General features: G+C 42.0%; 1 protein-coding gene across 7 annotated transcripts in view; it reads left to right on the top strand.

Moving 5' to 3' along the window:
- Positions 1–16,919, top strand: part of LOC132460631 (zinc finger protein 431-like) — a 153,890-nt gene that overhangs the window by 97,209 nt on the left and 39,762 nt on the right. For 2 of the 7 annotated variants that reach the window (XM_060055377.1, XM_060055376.1), the window contains exon 1: positions 9,682–9,998. The exons of 2 other annotated variants lie outside the window; for them this stretch is intronic. In XM_060055377.1, the coding sequence (XP_059911360.1) occupies positions 9,801–9,998 (198 nt within the window). In that variant the 5' untranslated portion in view covers positions 9,682–9,800. Of the gene's footprint in view, positions 1–709; positions 855–9,672; positions 9,999–16,919 lie in introns of those variants that run through there. 3 more of the 7 variants (XM_060055378.1, XM_060055375.1, XM_060055372.1) reach the window with 3 other exon arrangements.

Genomic DNA, 16,919 nt, shown 5'->3' with positions numbered 1-16,919 from the left:
ATGTATACAAGTGTATAGATAATTAACTTGAAAGCCGCTATATACATAGCACAAAATGAAATGAGACCTTGAATAAAACATTCATTGGGATTAACCTCTTTGCGACATGGTTTGATTAAATTCTACCCATAGTACCCAGATTTCATTTTTGTCCTGATTTGTTAGTTTGAATAGGAAAAAATTGTGTGTGTGTATGCTAGTCCCAAAAAGTCATATAAATCTGACAATGTCCCCATATGTAGGTACATTTCATTTAATTGAAAAAAAGGACTTAAGTAAAATATAAACAGATGGCTATTATAAGGATTTTTTTTAAAAAAGAAAACTGTTTTTAACTTGTCTCTACAACCTTCAGAAAGGCACGTCCCCATATGTAGGTGGTTGGTCATGTGGTTGGTTGCTTCAACCAACCACTATATCAAATTTAACAAAACTCATCAAAAAGGAAATAATGAAAGAGAAATGTATTATTTGAACTGTATTACCTAACCCTATATTTGTTGCTAAGGATCCTGAGGATCTCATTGATCCTCATTACATTTGTTATTTTATTTCTTGCATTTTATCGCTCATTCTTTTGTTTGTATTATCATAAAAATGTTCAATAAAAAAGAAAAGAAATATACGGGGAGAGGTTACCTCCCCTTTATCTACTTTGCCCGCCCAGAGAATTTGTCCCGACCGCCCATGAGAAAATGAGCTACGACCGCGTGAGCTCAGCACATAATATAGTAAGTTTCACCGACGAGTGCTTCCTCAACTTGGTCCAATACAAAGCTGGACTTGCGGAACGTCTGGAAATGGAGTCCCGTTCAGTATCAACTCTCCTCTGCTCAGCTACAAACCTCGGACAAGTAAGTGAACTACCGCTATATCATTGTGTTGCTTTACTGTATGTTACGTTGTTACCCTTATAATGTTGCTGTAGCATTAGCTCTACAGCTAACATCCCAGCTACTGTGTCTAATGTAAAGGTAGATGGTATCAGGTATGTGTGTGAATACACGCACTGTAATGCAAGTGTTGTACACTTCTTTGTTATTTGGATAAACGTTCTGACTGAGCGTGCACCTCTGCAAACCAGGGGGATCACACGAGAATGGGCAAAGTTCAGCAAAGGGGGTACAGTACAGGCAATGATCTCTGCTGCTTAGATACCAAGGGAATGCCCTGAATCTTTAAGAATGTCTGCTCATATGGAAGAAATTAACAAACTATGATTATTTCAGGCCTATATATCATATAAATTCATTAACAGTGGAAACAAGGTTTTGACACGGCGCAGCGGAGTCGGGTCCCTCTGTTCCTATCTTGTGTACTGCCAGGTGTAGGGTCCAAGGGGTCAAGATGAACAGACGTCAAACTTCGGCTGCACTTTGAAAAATGTGCTGACATGCACACACTACACACACCAACGCTGCTCGTGTGTTCTGTATGCATAGGGATCAATGTACGCTCTGACCTGGAAAAAATCATGTTATGTAAATCAATATGTTATGTAAGGATTGGATATATAAGGAGCAAAAGTCGAGAACATCGGCAGTGACTTTGTAAACCACTCGGAGGCTTTGTGTTGCCTGTTCACGGGTAGTGGGGGATTTAGTATTGATTTGTTTCCGTGATTCAGTTCGCTTCGGTCAGTTCGCCAAGACGAGTCGATCGGCAATCGTTCGTTCAGTCGAGTTTCCGGTAGCTGGTAAATTGGGAAAAATGCATTAAACTGTAATCAGAAAACGCGGTTATGCAGCGGGTACAAGTCAGCCGCATGTTCGATATTCGCTGGATATTCGGTTTTCATTTACCCCGCAATCGGCTTCATCAACACATTTGCACTTCATTACGGCTGTAGTATGTTGAGGACAGCATAGGACACAAAAATCACAGTGACATGTTTCTCCTATGATATCTGTGGGAGAAATGCTCTTAAATCAACGTCCTGCCTGCTATCTGTTTTAGGGACCGTCTACAAATTACACCCCACAGACTGGTGGCATAAACGAAACCATGGAATTGTTTCAGGAAAGAAATCACCACAAATCACTTGAAACATATTTTCTCATTCTGATTGCTGTAGTACTTGCCAATGGTGGGCTTTTACTTACTACTGGTAATTATTTGTTGATATTTTGCATAATAGTGAAACAAGATGCAATTAATAGTTTAAAATATTCACCAAAAATCAATAAAACTACATTTTCTCATTCTGATTGCTGTAGTAGCCTACTTGCCAATGGTTGGCTTTTACTTACTACGGGTCATTATTTGTTGACATCTTGCATAATAGTGAAACACAATGCAATTATTAGTTTAAAATGTTCACCAAAAATCAATAAAACTACATTTTCCGATTCTGATTGCTGTAGTACTTGCCAAAGGTGGGCTTTTACTTACTACTTTTCTTTCCTGAAACAATTCCATGGTAACGTCTATGTCACCAGTCCGTGGGGTGTAATTTGTGGACGGCCCCTAAAACAGATTGCAGCCGTACCGTAGATTACAGCGCTGTTCTTGCACAGATATCGATAGCAACAACTAATTTCGGTGTGATTCTTTGTCAATACGCTGTCCTATACTGTCCTCAACATACCACACCCGTAATATAGAGCAATTGTGTTGATTAAGCCGGATGAATCCGATTGCAAAACTGAATATCCGGCGAATATCCAACCTTATTAGGGCTTATTATTAGGCTATGTAGCTTAAATAATGACATAATCAGGCCGTATAGAATGCAACATGTTTAATAGCCTAACTTTCAATAAATGGGGAAAAACATGAACGTCGCAATAACGAGGCATAGGGCCCTTACATAGTCGACGCGAGCGACGCGCGTAAACGACGTGAGTGACGCGAGCGTCGCGCTTCCTTTCATAGTCTACACAGCATACGCGAACGTCGCGGGCAATGCATGACATGCAATACACCACTCACGCCATGGGTGGCAGCAGAGTCACCGGTGTTTTCGCGGGGGGACGTTCCAGGTGACGTTCCGATCAAAGTGGCTACGGAAGAAGAGTGATGAAGCGCAGAGATAGGCGGTGGTATGTGCGCCCTTTAAATACCACACGAGATGATGATGGGGAATTTGTTTCTCTGGTGCTTCCAATGCGAAGCATGGACGAGGAGAGGCATTTCCAGTATTTTCGGATGTCGGCGCCAAAGTTTGATGATCTCCTTTCGCGAGTCATCCGATATCTTCCCGACTCACCAAAACCGGCCCTTGTCAGGGAGCAGCTGGCAGATTATTTTTTGTCAGATGCTGGCGTGTTTCCCCACCAGTACAATGTGCTACGATTGGGTATGCGCACTGACCAATAAATGTATAGACGTTGGTCACTTGGAAGCATGACTTTTGATTCATTAGTTATCATGTTACACAAGTTACCTAATTTGGTTTACGTCAAACTCATTAATTCATATCCATATAAAATGTTTATACAACGAGCTATTGCCTTGACAGATGAATGAATTATTTAAGTGTAGGCCTACAGCCAAAGGCTTTAAGCTATAGCGCATAATGTCCACAGAAATTATATGGTAGGCAACATTATTAGAGAAAAGGGGTTTATTTATCAAATACAGAAAATAGTCCCACCATACACGCACAAATTTTTCATTCACTACACACTCACGCTTTCAAATTTCATTCACTCAAAGAGGCTACTGAACTTATGTTTCACACAGAACATGAACATTTATGTTTCACATAGAACGTGAACACAAAACATTACGTAATTAATTCAAATAGGCTAATTCTAAAACAAATAAGGCCAGCAATAGAACGAATATCGGGTGACAAGAAGATCATTAAAATGGCTTACAATCCCGCATCAGCTGTCTGATGTCGCGCATCAAAATAGCACTTTGACCCTGTGGAAGGGTTCGCATAAATTGGCACAGATAATTAGTAAAAGAGATTCTTATTCTTATCACGTTCCCGCATCCTCTCATATGTTCTTCTGTAAATATAAACTATAGTAGTAATAATGTACAATATTTGCAGTATCGCCCCCACCGACAACGCTTGGTATTGCATGGATCGGCGCGTCGCGTATCAAAAATTTGGAGGACGCGTTTTGCTACGCTTCGACGGTTAATGGCGGCCGAAGCGTCGCGTCGCGTAGCCTTTTGGACGCGTAAGCGTAGCGTTGCGTCGACTATGTAAGGGCCCATAGTGTTACGAGTGGCATACGTGTGTGCGCGAGAATGGCAGTGTGCGTATGCGTGTGTGAGTGCGGTCAGCGAATGAGTGGACGAGCGAGGAGAGCGAGCGGTAGCGCGTGTGTCTAGTGAAGAAGCGAACGAGTCCGGTAGAATAAAGTACCCATCCTGTCAATAATCGGTGGCCGCTTCATTCCGACCTATAAGCAGACAAACTGCCAGTCAAATCACACAAAACAATAGAGACAGGATCACACAGGCAGTTTTTTCCGCGCTTGGCCCACTCTGGATAAATGTCGTTCATATCGCATATGAGGACTTTGACGGCTGTGGAGAAATGCAATCCTCCGTAGCCACGGAGAGCTGTCATCACAGAGAGGTCATCTCGTCGCATACTTACGGCATCGATAGGAGGGGGCGCTGTCAGCAGACTATTATTTAGACAAATTATTAGCAAATTTCAATCCGACAATTTGACCGGAGAGTTAGAAAGGGCATATCGCGCTTCTGCCTTCTCACACCGCGAGACAGGTTTGTGGCTTTGAGTGTCGCGATTTCGGTTTCGATACGCATCGTTAAAGCCCTACTATAGACCCTATAGTATCTGTGGTATAAAGGCTGGTACGACTTGGAAATTACAAATATGTACACTTTATGTTGAAATTATAGACAGTCACTATTCCCATTGGAATGAATGGCGTGGTGACTTGTAGGGCTGTAAAAAACCGAAAAATCGCAATACTCAAAGCCACGAACCTGTCTCGCGGTGTGAGAAGGCAGAAGCGCGATATGCCCTTTCTAACTCTTCGGTCAAATTGTCCGATTGAAATTTGCTAATAATTTGTCTAAATAATAGTCTGCTGACAGCGCCCCCTCCTATCGATGCCGTAAATATGTGACGAGATGCCCTCTCTGTGATCACAGCTCTCCGTGGCTACGGAGGATTGCATTTCTCCACAGCCGTCGAAGTCCTCATATGCGATATGAACGACATTTCTCCAGAGAGGGCCAAGCGTGAAAAAAATTGCCTGTGTGATCCTGTCTCTATTGTTTTGTGTGATTTGACTGGCAGTTTGTCTGCTTATAGGTCGGAATGAAGCGGCCACCGATTATTGACAGGATGGGTACTTTATTCTACCGGACTCGTTCGCTTCTTCACTAGACACACGCGCTACCGCTCACTCTCCTCGCTCGTCCACTCACTCGCTGACGTCACTCACACACGCATACGCACACTGCCATTCTCCCGCACACACATATGCTACTCGTAACACTATGCCTCGTTATTGCGACGTTCATGTTTTTCCTCATCTATTGAAAGTTAGGCTATTAAACATGTTCAGTGGCGATTTTAGCCTGCGATTTCTGGTGGGGCAAATTTATATGACGTCATATTACGTCACAAAAACAGAGGGAGCTGATTAATATAACAGTAGGCCTACGTAGACCAGTCAGGTATACTATGGGCTGCATTTTGAGTGCCAGCAGGGAGCAGACATCCTATTTCAAATACATTTCACATGCTTTAGCGCTCAGTACGACACAAAGATGTTGCCTATAATAGTAATAATAATAATAATAATAATATTGCATTATATTTTAAACGCACTATTCCTTCCAAAGAATCTCAGAGCGCCAACATGGTACGCACTATAATATAGCATTAAAGTAAAACAATTAGACAGACACATAGCTTCAATAACTTCCATAATTTATTTAACAAAAAAGACGATCTCCTTCAGCTCCATCTCCTGCTACTTTCATGCTTTACCGTTCTTTCCGCCAGATGCTTCAGGTCTTTAAAGCCATCAGTGGTCCAAACTGAGTCTGCGTTAGAGGTATTTCCAAAAAGAAGGCATGGAAAGCAAAACAGTGCTCTTTTTGTTGTGCTCGCAGTTAGCCATGTCTTTCTTTCAAACCACTTTCGGTTGGTTTTCTCACCAGGCTGGTTCAGAATGAAGTCGTCTGGTCTGTGTGGTCCCAAACGTTTTATTTCTCATTTTTCTTCCTGCGGCAATGTGCTGAATTGCACCCTCAGCAAATAATCTACGTTATTCATTGTTATTCATTAATTAAAAAACTCTTTCAAAATTGTGTAAAATCTACCGATAGAGAACTCTTCTGTAAGTCTCCTGTAACTCCTGATCTCACTCTCACTGTATGTTTTTTTTGCTTAGCCTCGGGGTAGAGTTCTTGCGGGTTTCGCATTATCCCAGTCTACATTACGTAGATTACGCAGTTAACGTCTAGGGGCAAATTTGAAATTGCCCCTAGCCTCAATGTTAACTTTGGCCGGTGTGGTTCGCGCTCATTGGTGTTTCTATGGTAACGGTGGGGCAGCGTGGGTCTTTGCCCCTCCGGAAACAGGAAACGGAAATATAGACATAACGTTCATTCAAGCAAGCACACAGGCAGTAGAACACACAAATCAAATTACTCCAAAACAAGGCTATAATGCTTGTGAGTCAAGTTTATTCACACAAATATGTACGCTACTTTGCATATAAAAAAATATATATAGTTTGCCACGAAGTAGGAATGGATTGAGCCTTCTGCTCATCAGCACCATCTCGTGGGTCTGGTGGGGCACTGCCCCACCTGCCCCTAATGTAGAAACGCCACTGAACATGTTGCATTCTATACGGCCTGATTATGTCATTATTTAAGCTACATAGCCTAATAAGAAGCGCTAATAAGGATATTTGAATAAACCAAGCAAACAGTTAAAGGGGCCCTATTATGCCTACCAGCAAAAAGCATCCTCCAACTGCAATCTTTGGTTATTTCTTTATTAATTTAGCTATACTTTAATAGTATTCTTTCGGTTCAAATCTGTTCAGTGTTCCAAATTATTTGTTATTAAATGTTACATTAAGATAATTGGTATTTAAGTGTTGTTTAAATAAAATGCTTTTTAAATTTAAAAGAATCGTGGGATGTATCGAACCGTGGGTCAAAAATCGTGATACAAACCGAATCGTGAATTTGTGTATCGTTACAGCCCTAGTGACTTGTCTTCACAACAAGAGCTGGCGGGTTGTAAAAATGTTATTAAACTGTAAAAAGACAATGCGCCTATAAAATTGAACAAGGTCCAGTAACTAAAAATTCCTTCCAAGAAAGGTCCGAAGTTACTGCTTACATGGTCTGTAGTCAACATATAAGATGGATCGGGCGGCGTATTGCATTGCGTATCCGACTTCCCGACGGAGAACTGCTGAGGGGTCTCTGTAGTTACGGAGTCGGAGTTGTATACTTTGGCTAAACGGTCCGGGTGGAACTCCGACCATATTAACGCTATGTACGCCGCATTAACAAACCGCAGTAAACCTCTGTACGCCGCATTAACAAACCGCAGTAAACCTCTGTAAGGTGCCTGTAGCGTGACGGTTCGGTACAAATACATGTACCGCTACACCCGTATTAGAGAGGTGTTGCTGCATTGTCTCTACAACAGAGACAATGCAGCGATATCAACATGCGTTGTTCTAACTAGAGGGATACTAATATCCGCAAGCTGCTGACCATCATGGGAGAGAAGGTGATGCAGTTGCATTTAATGAAGACGGGGAAAGCTGGTACGATCTACGGGAAAGTACCAGAAGAACTTTTCTTACGATGCATGGTCAGCAAAATAAAGCATATGTTGTTGTTTTTGCACTTGTTGTTTTATCCTACACTGCAGGGCTCCAGACTAACTTTTTCCTTGGGTGCACTGGTGCGCCTAAGTTTTTAATTTGGGTGCACCAGCACGTATTTATGGTGCACCCAAGTTTTGAGTTGTTTATTGGGGGGGGGGGGGGGGGGGGGGGGGGGCGTTGGACCGTGCCTGCCTTGCACTGAGTTGTTGACGGGGGGGGGCAACCGGGCAGCTGCACCGGTTGCACCGTCGATATTTACGCCATTGATTAATAATATTTTGACCATTAAATAAATGCCGAATCAGTATCTCTCTTAAAGAATATCGTCAAACAATGCCAAGGGATCGGTTCTGTCCCGAAAAACCCTCTGTCTCCGGAGAGACGCCTGTACGATAAGTGCGCAGAGGTCCATGGGAACACCCACAAATGGTGACGCAATTATCGGAGGAGGGGCTAGGAAGCTGCCGATCTCCGGGTAGACTCGCTGAAAAGCTGCTCCCGACCAGGTTTGGTTGCGAGCGTAAGTCACCATGGTGATACAGCGACGCTTAAAGAGATCGACTTTCATGGAACAGCTAACCCAGGCTTTCAGCTCAACATACCTCGCTAACCCTCTAATCGAGCTTCGTAGTAAAGGGCCCTGGATTGGGCTTCGCGGGTTTGTTTACCAGCGTTGCTATTGTTACCGGTCTTATTAGGTATCTAATAAATCCCTGTCTAACCAATACTTCATTCACTGCCTCTTCCGTGGTCATTACAATATTATGAATAGACTGCTCTGTAAAAAAAATAAATAATAATAATTATACCAGATAAATTTTCAGTCGCACCGGTGCGCCCAAATAAAATATTTGGTCGCACTACCCCGAATTCTAGTTGCATGTGCGCCCAAATTAGGCGCACTCTGGAGCCCTGCACTGAGATGTAAACTCATTCGTGCATCAGTGTCTTGAATTAAAAAAAAAAAACATTCGGAGTATGCAATTTATTGATAAGACGTGTACTCTCCGTGCATAGCCCCGCCTTCTCCAGTGAACCAAGAAAGCTGGCTCCGTGATGAAGGGGGATTTTACCCCCTCAGTTTTACACAGGCAAGACAATGAATTTGCAGGGCGTGCAAAGCCGCGAACGAACCGGCTTGGCAGTGTAACAATGCATAATGTGTCCTTAGTGGGGATTGACAACTATTCTGTGCAAATGAAAGAATATGTCTTGTGTGTGTTTCCTTCTTTATGTGGATAGCAGCAGACCCCGGACACCATTTCAATCAAGGTTGAAGAGGATATTGGTGGAGGCATTCCCGCTGTAGGTTAGTAATACACATTGCATCCATGGAAGCAAACGACCTGGATCAACTGAGAATGTACTCGATTCTAACTGCGCTGAAAAGCCTGGTCCTCTTTGGAAAAGCATCATGACAAGTGCCCTGCTAAAACACGAGTCAAACTTGGGAGTAGCATTTCAAAGATGGAATCAGTCAAGAGCCCAGAAGGGTTTCAAGACGGATGCCACATGAGCTGGTTTATTATTCTCAAACATCAATGAATTCAAAATGTATAAATGTTAGCTGAACAGCTTACAGGGAAGGACACGTTGTCGCTTGTTATTGTCAAAAATAGAATAATTGCGCTTGTCTCGCATGTAATGTTGTGATCAGATCATTTTGCTCTGGTTTTCGTTCAATGTCCTCCACCTGGCCCCCGCTTGAGCTTTGAGTCTAGGGGGGAGTGTGTTGGAGAAGACATCCCTCTCCAAAACTCTGAATCTTTGTCTGCAGTACACATTTTAAACCCTCTGCGTCAATGGTACATACATTGAAATAGTTTCAAATGTACAAATACACAGTTCCTCCTTTTATGCAAACAGTGTACCGAAACAATTACTTTCTGTAATTTTTTTTCTCCCTCTGCTGAAGATTGCGAAGCCTTTGGAGACCGTAGCACGCAGCGCGGCGCCACCTCGGAGTGTCTGGGTGTGGACGCCCCTGGCTCCTCCCACATGTCCAGTCACAGCGGGGAGCTGAAGATCCTGAGCGTCTACGGTAAAGGGGAGGGCCCACTGGCGTTAGACGGCCATGGCACCCTCTTCACCGCGTCAGAAGTGGAGGCCCTGAACTCGCTGTCTGCGGACCACAGCGCGGCCAAGAGCCTGGAGCGCGGCGAGCGGCTGGTCTGCCGCGAGGAGCTGAGTGTGCAGGTTGGAAATCATCTTCTTTTTCAGCATCCAAATGAGAGGCTAACTCTGCTACAACTCCAGCACACATCCATAGAAAGCACACTCCTTTATGATTTAATGAGTCGTAAGTGGGGATTAAAAACGATTCTGTTCAAATGAAATAATGTCTTGTGTGTGTTTCCTTCTCTATGTGGAAAGCAACAGACCCCAGACACCATTTCAATCAAGGTTGAAGAAGATATTGGTGGAGGCATCCCCGCTGTAGGTTAGTAATACACATTGCATCCATGCAAGCAAAGAACCTGGATCAACTGAGAATGTACTCGATTCTAACTGCGCTGAAAAGCCTGGTCCTCTTTGGAAAAGAATCATGACCATCTCCCTGTTAAAACACGAGTCAAACTTGGGAGTTGTATTTCAAAGTTGGAATCAGTCAGGGGCCCAGAAGGGTTTCAAGATAAATATCACATGAGCTGGTTTATTATTCTCAAAGATCAATGAACTCAAAATGTATAAATGTTAGCTGATCAGCTTACAGGGAAGGACACGTTGTCACTTGGTATTGTCAAGATAGAATAATTGCGCTTCTCTCGCATGTCATGCTCAGATCATTTTGCGCTGGTGTTCGTTCAGTGTCCTCCACCTGGCCTCCGCTTGAGCTTTGAGTCTAGGGGGGAGTGTGCTGGAAGAGACATCCCTCTCCAGAACTCTGAATCTTTGTCTGCAGTACACATTTTAAACCCTCGGTCTCAATATTACATAAACATTAGGGCTGTAACAATAAACCAACTCACGATTCGGTTTGTGCCAAGATTTTTGACCCACGGTTCGATACATCCCACGATTATTTTAATCTAAAAAGCTTTTTATTTAAACATCACTTATGTAACAAACTTAATGTAACATTTAATAAAAAATATTTTGGAACACTTATCAGATTTGAACAGAAAGAATATTATTAATGTATCGCTAAATTAATAAATAATTAACCAAAGATTGCAGTTGGAGGATGCTTGCAGGTAGGCAAAAACCCTCAACTAGTTTTGTGGTTTAGTCAAATATCCTATTATGGATTCTTATTAGGCTATGTAGCTTAAATAATGACATAATCAGGCCGTATAGAATGCAACATGTTTAATAGCCTAACTTTCAAATAGATGGGGAAAAAACATGAACGTCTGATTCGCGATAACGAGGCAGTGTTACGAGTAGCGTATGTATGTGTGTGTGAGTGACGTCAGCGAGTGAATGGACGAGCGAGGAGAGCGAGCGGTAGCGTGTGTGTGTGTGTGTGTGTGTGTGTGTGTGTGTGTGTGTGTGTGTGTGTGTGTGTGTGTGTGTGTGTGTGTGTGTGTGTGTGTGTGTGTGTGTGTGTGTGTGTGTGTGTGTGTGTGTGTGTGTGTGTGTGTGTGTAGTGAAGAAACAAACAAGTCCGGTAGAATAAAGTACCCATCCTGTCAATCGGTGGCCGCTTCATTCCGACCTATAAGCAGACCAACTGCCGTTCAAAGCACACAAAACACTAGAGACAGGGATCACACAGGCTATTTTTTCGCATTTGTCCAACTCTGGATAAATGTCGTTCATATCGCATATGAGGACTTCGTAGGCTAATGAGAAATGCAATCCTCCGTAGCCACGGAGAGCGGTCATCACAGATGGGGCATCGCGTCGCAGATTTATGGCATCGATAAGAGGAGCGGTGTCAGCAGACTATTATTTAGACAGTTTATTAGCAAATTGGGTAGATGATAAATGGGGGTGAAACAGCATTTTTTAAAACAAAGTTCCAAATTTCTTGAGAATTGTATGAATTTGTAATGTTCAAATACTGTAGTTTTTGAAACTGCTAGAGGCTAGCCGATTTTTTACTCATTATGTAATTTATTAAGCTTTTCTCACAGCTCCAGACAAAATATGTCCTGCGGTGTGACATGACATTACAATACAATTCTAATATTTTAATATTATTGATTTCAAATACAAATCAGGTATGTTTTAAGGTAACCGAAATCGCGACACTTTTCTTGAGGAATGATTTTCACAGCTGTTTTGGGATTCTATTCCTTACTTGTGCAATCTTTTATCACTCGGTCCCGTGGAAATATTGTGTAAAATGAGAAAAGATATTTGAAAATGTAGATTTTCTTTCTTTTGATAGTTATATTATGCAATGTTTTCCAATGAACATAATTGTTAAAGCTAGTTAACATAGTAAACGTTATTTAATTGTGTTTGAAGTAATGTCACACCACAGGACGTGCCGTCACACCACAGGACGAAATGAGACACTCTATGAACATTTAACGTGAAATGTATTATATTTTTGTAACAACAAGAGAAATTGGACATTGTGGAGGCATCACTTACAGAACAAATGATCAGACCATAATGACAAACTGTCAATAAGCCAATATTTAAAATAGGAGGTAGAAATGATTTAATTATTTGAATGATTTAGGAGAAATGGCAAACTTATGTGTTAAACATGAGCCAGTCCAGTTTGGTTAATTTGGCAACTCACTCGACCATAGGGCTCAGGCTCTGAAATTGTACCAATTATGTCACTCTGAGAGTAGTAAATGCTATCCTCTTTGTCAGGCCACTGAAAGGCATTCTTTCCGTGTTGAACCATACAGTTTACCTATATTTCGTCTCCCTGAATATTCAGCACTTGGCCCACATTGCTTCTCATCATATTTCACAATGATGAACTTTCCCACTTCCAACACGTCTTGGTCACTTTCAATGTCTTCATCTAAGGACGGGATAGGGGTCATCTCTTGAGCTGGACTGTCAGCGGTCATTGTGACTTTTGTGACCTTGAAGCAGCCACAGACCTTTGGATAGCTGCAGAAGCAACTTACTGCTCTATGAAACACCTCCCCTGGTGCTGTACAGTAAATCTGGTGTGTACCTAGTATGCCTTTCACAGCTGGGAGCAGTTTGTCAAATTTTTCTATGTCCTTTTCCTCTATCCATTTCATTTGGTTTTTCATCTCCTCTTTGCTGGACAAGAAGTCAAAGAGGGCCTCTGCAGTTTGCAGATCAGCTCCCCTTTGGACAGCCTGATCTGCCATCCACTTCACACAAGCTCCAACCCCATTAGGAGCTCCTTTTCCATTGCCCCGTTCACTGTAATTCCATGTGAGACACAAGAAACAATTTGTCTTGTTGCGATACTGTGTCACAGGACCATCACTGATAAGGTGGAGTGACTCAAACGGTGTGTTGTGCTGCATTTGGAGGTCTTCAATGACTGGCTGTAAGTGAGCCCATACAGCACGCTCATCATGCCTCAGTGATTTTGAAACGGTTGCAAAACTCTGAATGGCCGTTTTGGTGTAGGCAACCACTGTATGAATGGTTTATATTTCCACCAAAGTGGAAAGATTGAATTTCGGTATTCAGTTTGCATCCATAATTTTCAGAGAAATCTACATGCAACACCAAATCATTTTCTTTCAATTTCTCTTTTAACTCCCTCATTTTGGCTGATTGGTGCATCCAATTGAATTGATGGGATGCAATTGTCTCCAGATGATGCTGGAAGGTCTCGGCCAGCTCTCCCAGCGTTCCCTCAACCCCTTTCTTAGCCCAGTTGGTGAACACCTTTTCCACTGCAGTCACCTTCACCCGCTCCCACTGCTCCCACTTAGCGAATTCAACAGGATCGTGAGTGTTGAGACGCACCTCATCAAAGCAGCAGTTGGTGCACTGCCTGTGCATACATTATTGTTCCTCTGTGTTACAAGTAATGGAAGAAAGAAGATTAGACAGACTTTTGGTTGAAATCATGCCTTTAAAAACCAAAGAGTCAATCAGCAGGCGCATGTTGTCATGCTGGTAGCATGCACAGGTATTTCTATCTCTTGGCCTGGCCTCTGTTATGTGCTTGGGCCTGTAGCGAGCTAACTGCCGGTAAGACATTTGCTGTGGGACGCTAGATGCTTGGTTGTATTTGGAGTGTAGCTCACTCAAGGTTTTGGTTAAAACCCGCCGCTGCATTTTGTTATTTTTCCGGCCTACAGTATCCCTTTTTCCTGCCAAGAGCCTGCTGTTTTCATCCCTGGAAAGAAAGTTGGTGACTTGCTGTTTTTTTTGTGTCGCGGCTCTTTTCGGCGAAGGTCTGATGGTAGGTTAACGTACTTTCTTAGCTTTATTCCAGCGATGCTTTTGAACCCTCATCTTACTATTGGCTTTTTTCATGCCATCGAGTATTGCTTTTAGCTCCTTGTTTTCTCTTCAAGCCTCTTCATTTTGGCTGTCAACTTGGATTGAAAAAACTTTTTGGGGGGACTTGGAATTGGGGTAAGATGAGCAGGAGAAAGATGAAATGGACTAAAGGACTCATCATGTTCTTCATGTGATGGGGGAGTAATGTCCAAAATGGCTGCCAGATCCTTCTTCTTCTTCCTGTTCCTTGTCTTTGTATTCTTCCATTCCTCACGAAGCTTTGCTCTCTTTTGTTTTGGGAGGCTGGTTATGTTTCTTGGTTGGATTTCTCCTTTAGCTTTCTTTTTTGATATCCGTTGATGGAACAGAGACAGCTTTTACATGTTTTCTACACAAGTGTACGTCTTAGAGAATGTTTAACCAACTTAATTTCCCTATTATAAAAGTATTTACTTTCTTCTCTCCCTAAGGATCTCCTTATGTTTGGCTTCATCCTGCGCTAACCTTTCCCGGTACCTCTTTGTCCTTTCTTTGCTCATGCCTAAAAACTGACAAAAATCACAGATTAATGATCGGTGACTGTTAACATACCACATACAACAAACAATGACGTCAGATATATTTTACATATACTTTACATTACAGTAACTGAATAAGTTCATTGTTTTATACCTACATATGATTCATTTTTAAAAATATTTCGATTTTTTCTCGAACTAAAGCCGTCACACCACAGGACTATCAAAAATGGACACGTTCATGTTCTGACAGAAACTATGAAATTGATCAAATTGATAAGAGATTAACACTCACCTTTGACCTTCTTGCCACATCCAAACTTCTGGGGGATATCCTGGTAGGGGGCTTGACTAAAAGTTTAACCAAAGGGGTTATGGCTGTCCAAGTAACTGCCAGTCAAAAAAACTGATATCCTATGTCACACCGCAGGACGGCATTTGTGTTTCAAAACTAAATTTACTGTAAATATTATTTTTGTACTTTTTACCATTTTGAAAACTTAAGTTAATTAAGTAAATACATACAAAATAATGCCACGGCATTCATTAGTTTCTCCAAAGGTCTCTGCTTTATTTAATTAATATTTACATTTGAGTCATCAATGTTACTGTCACACCGCAGGACATTTTTCATGTTCACCTTCAAATAAAAACACAAAACAAATTTTGCATTCAAAATCATATTTTTTAAGTAAAATACTGTTATATGTTAAACTGCCATTTGATGGTTTAATGGGAAAATGCATTTAATTGAACATTTATGACTAATTATAAAAAAAATCATGTGTCGCGTCATCTGGCCAATTTCCGACAATTTGACCGGAGAGTTAGAAAGGGCGTATCGCGCTTCTGCCTTCTCACACCGCAAGACAGGTTTGTGGTTTTGAGTGTCGTGATTCCGGTTTCGATATGCATATCGTTACAGCCCTAATAAACATGCATTTAAAAAGTTTATTTCACGTGTACAAATACACATGTTGGAGCCATTTCTGCTGTTTATGATTTATTTGTGATATTTATATTGTTTGGTAATTTCTGTTATTTTGGAATATTGTAAGTATCGCGATCTAGACTCTGATGTGATGTTTGGTGTAGCCTGTGTCACAGGGTGCTTAGTGTTGGGCCCCGCCCTTTTTGGTGATTCACCTTTACTTACAGGTAACAGGTGGTGGGTTGTTTGAATGAGTTGGCGGGTGTAGAAGGACACAGTTTTTGACCGTGGTCTATATCGTGTTTGTTGTAAACCCTAAGTTGTGTACAATAAAAGCTGAAACTCGAAATACTGAACTCGCGTACTGAACATCTATCTACCCTCGTCAAAGTGGATCCATGCGAAATCACGTTGGATGCCACAATATAAGTCAAAAACTGTGTCCTTCTACACCCGCCAACTCATTCAACAAGCCTCCGTGTCAGTCTGTGGATTTGAGCCAAGGAAACAAACTTTCGCAAACAAAGGACTTTGCCTATTTTGGATTGCCGATACAAAGACAACGCATTAAAAGGATTGTTTGACGCATCCTACAGCAGTCCGTGAGTAAAACGTTTGTTACAGAGAAATAAAATACCTTATTCAAACCACAGCCAACTATTCCGAAGGAGATTGTAAATATTGTCCTAACAAACTGACTGCAAATGCTGAAAATGGATCGCTGAAAGTAGCGACAAATAATAACTAAAACAGAGTTAAATCTAACTGTGGAACTTTAACCTGGAAAAAGACGTAGATTGAAAAATGAAGCAACTAAAGGATTTAATTGCGTCCCGACGTGCAAAACTGGGAATATGCACGAGAAAAATGAAGGAAACTAAGGTTATTTTTGATGGACATTCAGGTGTTGAAATAATAAGCGAGAGCATTGCTGCGTTAAAATGTGCAATGAGTGGATTTAAGGAGGCGCACGCATCCGTTCAAGCTTTGATATCCGAGGAAGAGAAGGAGACGGATCATACTGAATGGTATGAACCTAAAAGAAATGACTTTGAAAGCTACGTAAATCATATGGATGAGTGGACACATTCTAAAGTAGAACCACAACGATTGGATTTACAAACAGAAACCGCTCTACGGAGTGAAATTACTCCCGGAGACAGTGCGTCTAGGATTGGATCAAAGGCCTCCTCCTCCTCTCTCTCATCCATGCGCGCACAAGCAGCTGCGGAGAAAGCAGCCCTTGCGGCCAGTGCAGCAGGGCTGCAGCAAAAGCACGCTCTCGAACTTGAGCAAGCACAACTCCAAACTAGGGAT

The sequence above is a fragment of the Gadus macrocephalus genome, chromosome 7, assembly GCF_031168955.1.
Source record: "Gadus macrocephalus chromosome 7, ASM3116895v1".
NCBI classification, from domain to species: Eukaryota; Metazoa; Chordata; class Actinopteri; order Gadiformes; family Gadidae; genus Gadus; species Gadus macrocephalus.
The sequence above is the reverse complement of the archived record's forward strand: the minus strand, read 5'-3'. Positions and strand labels throughout refer to the sequence as shown.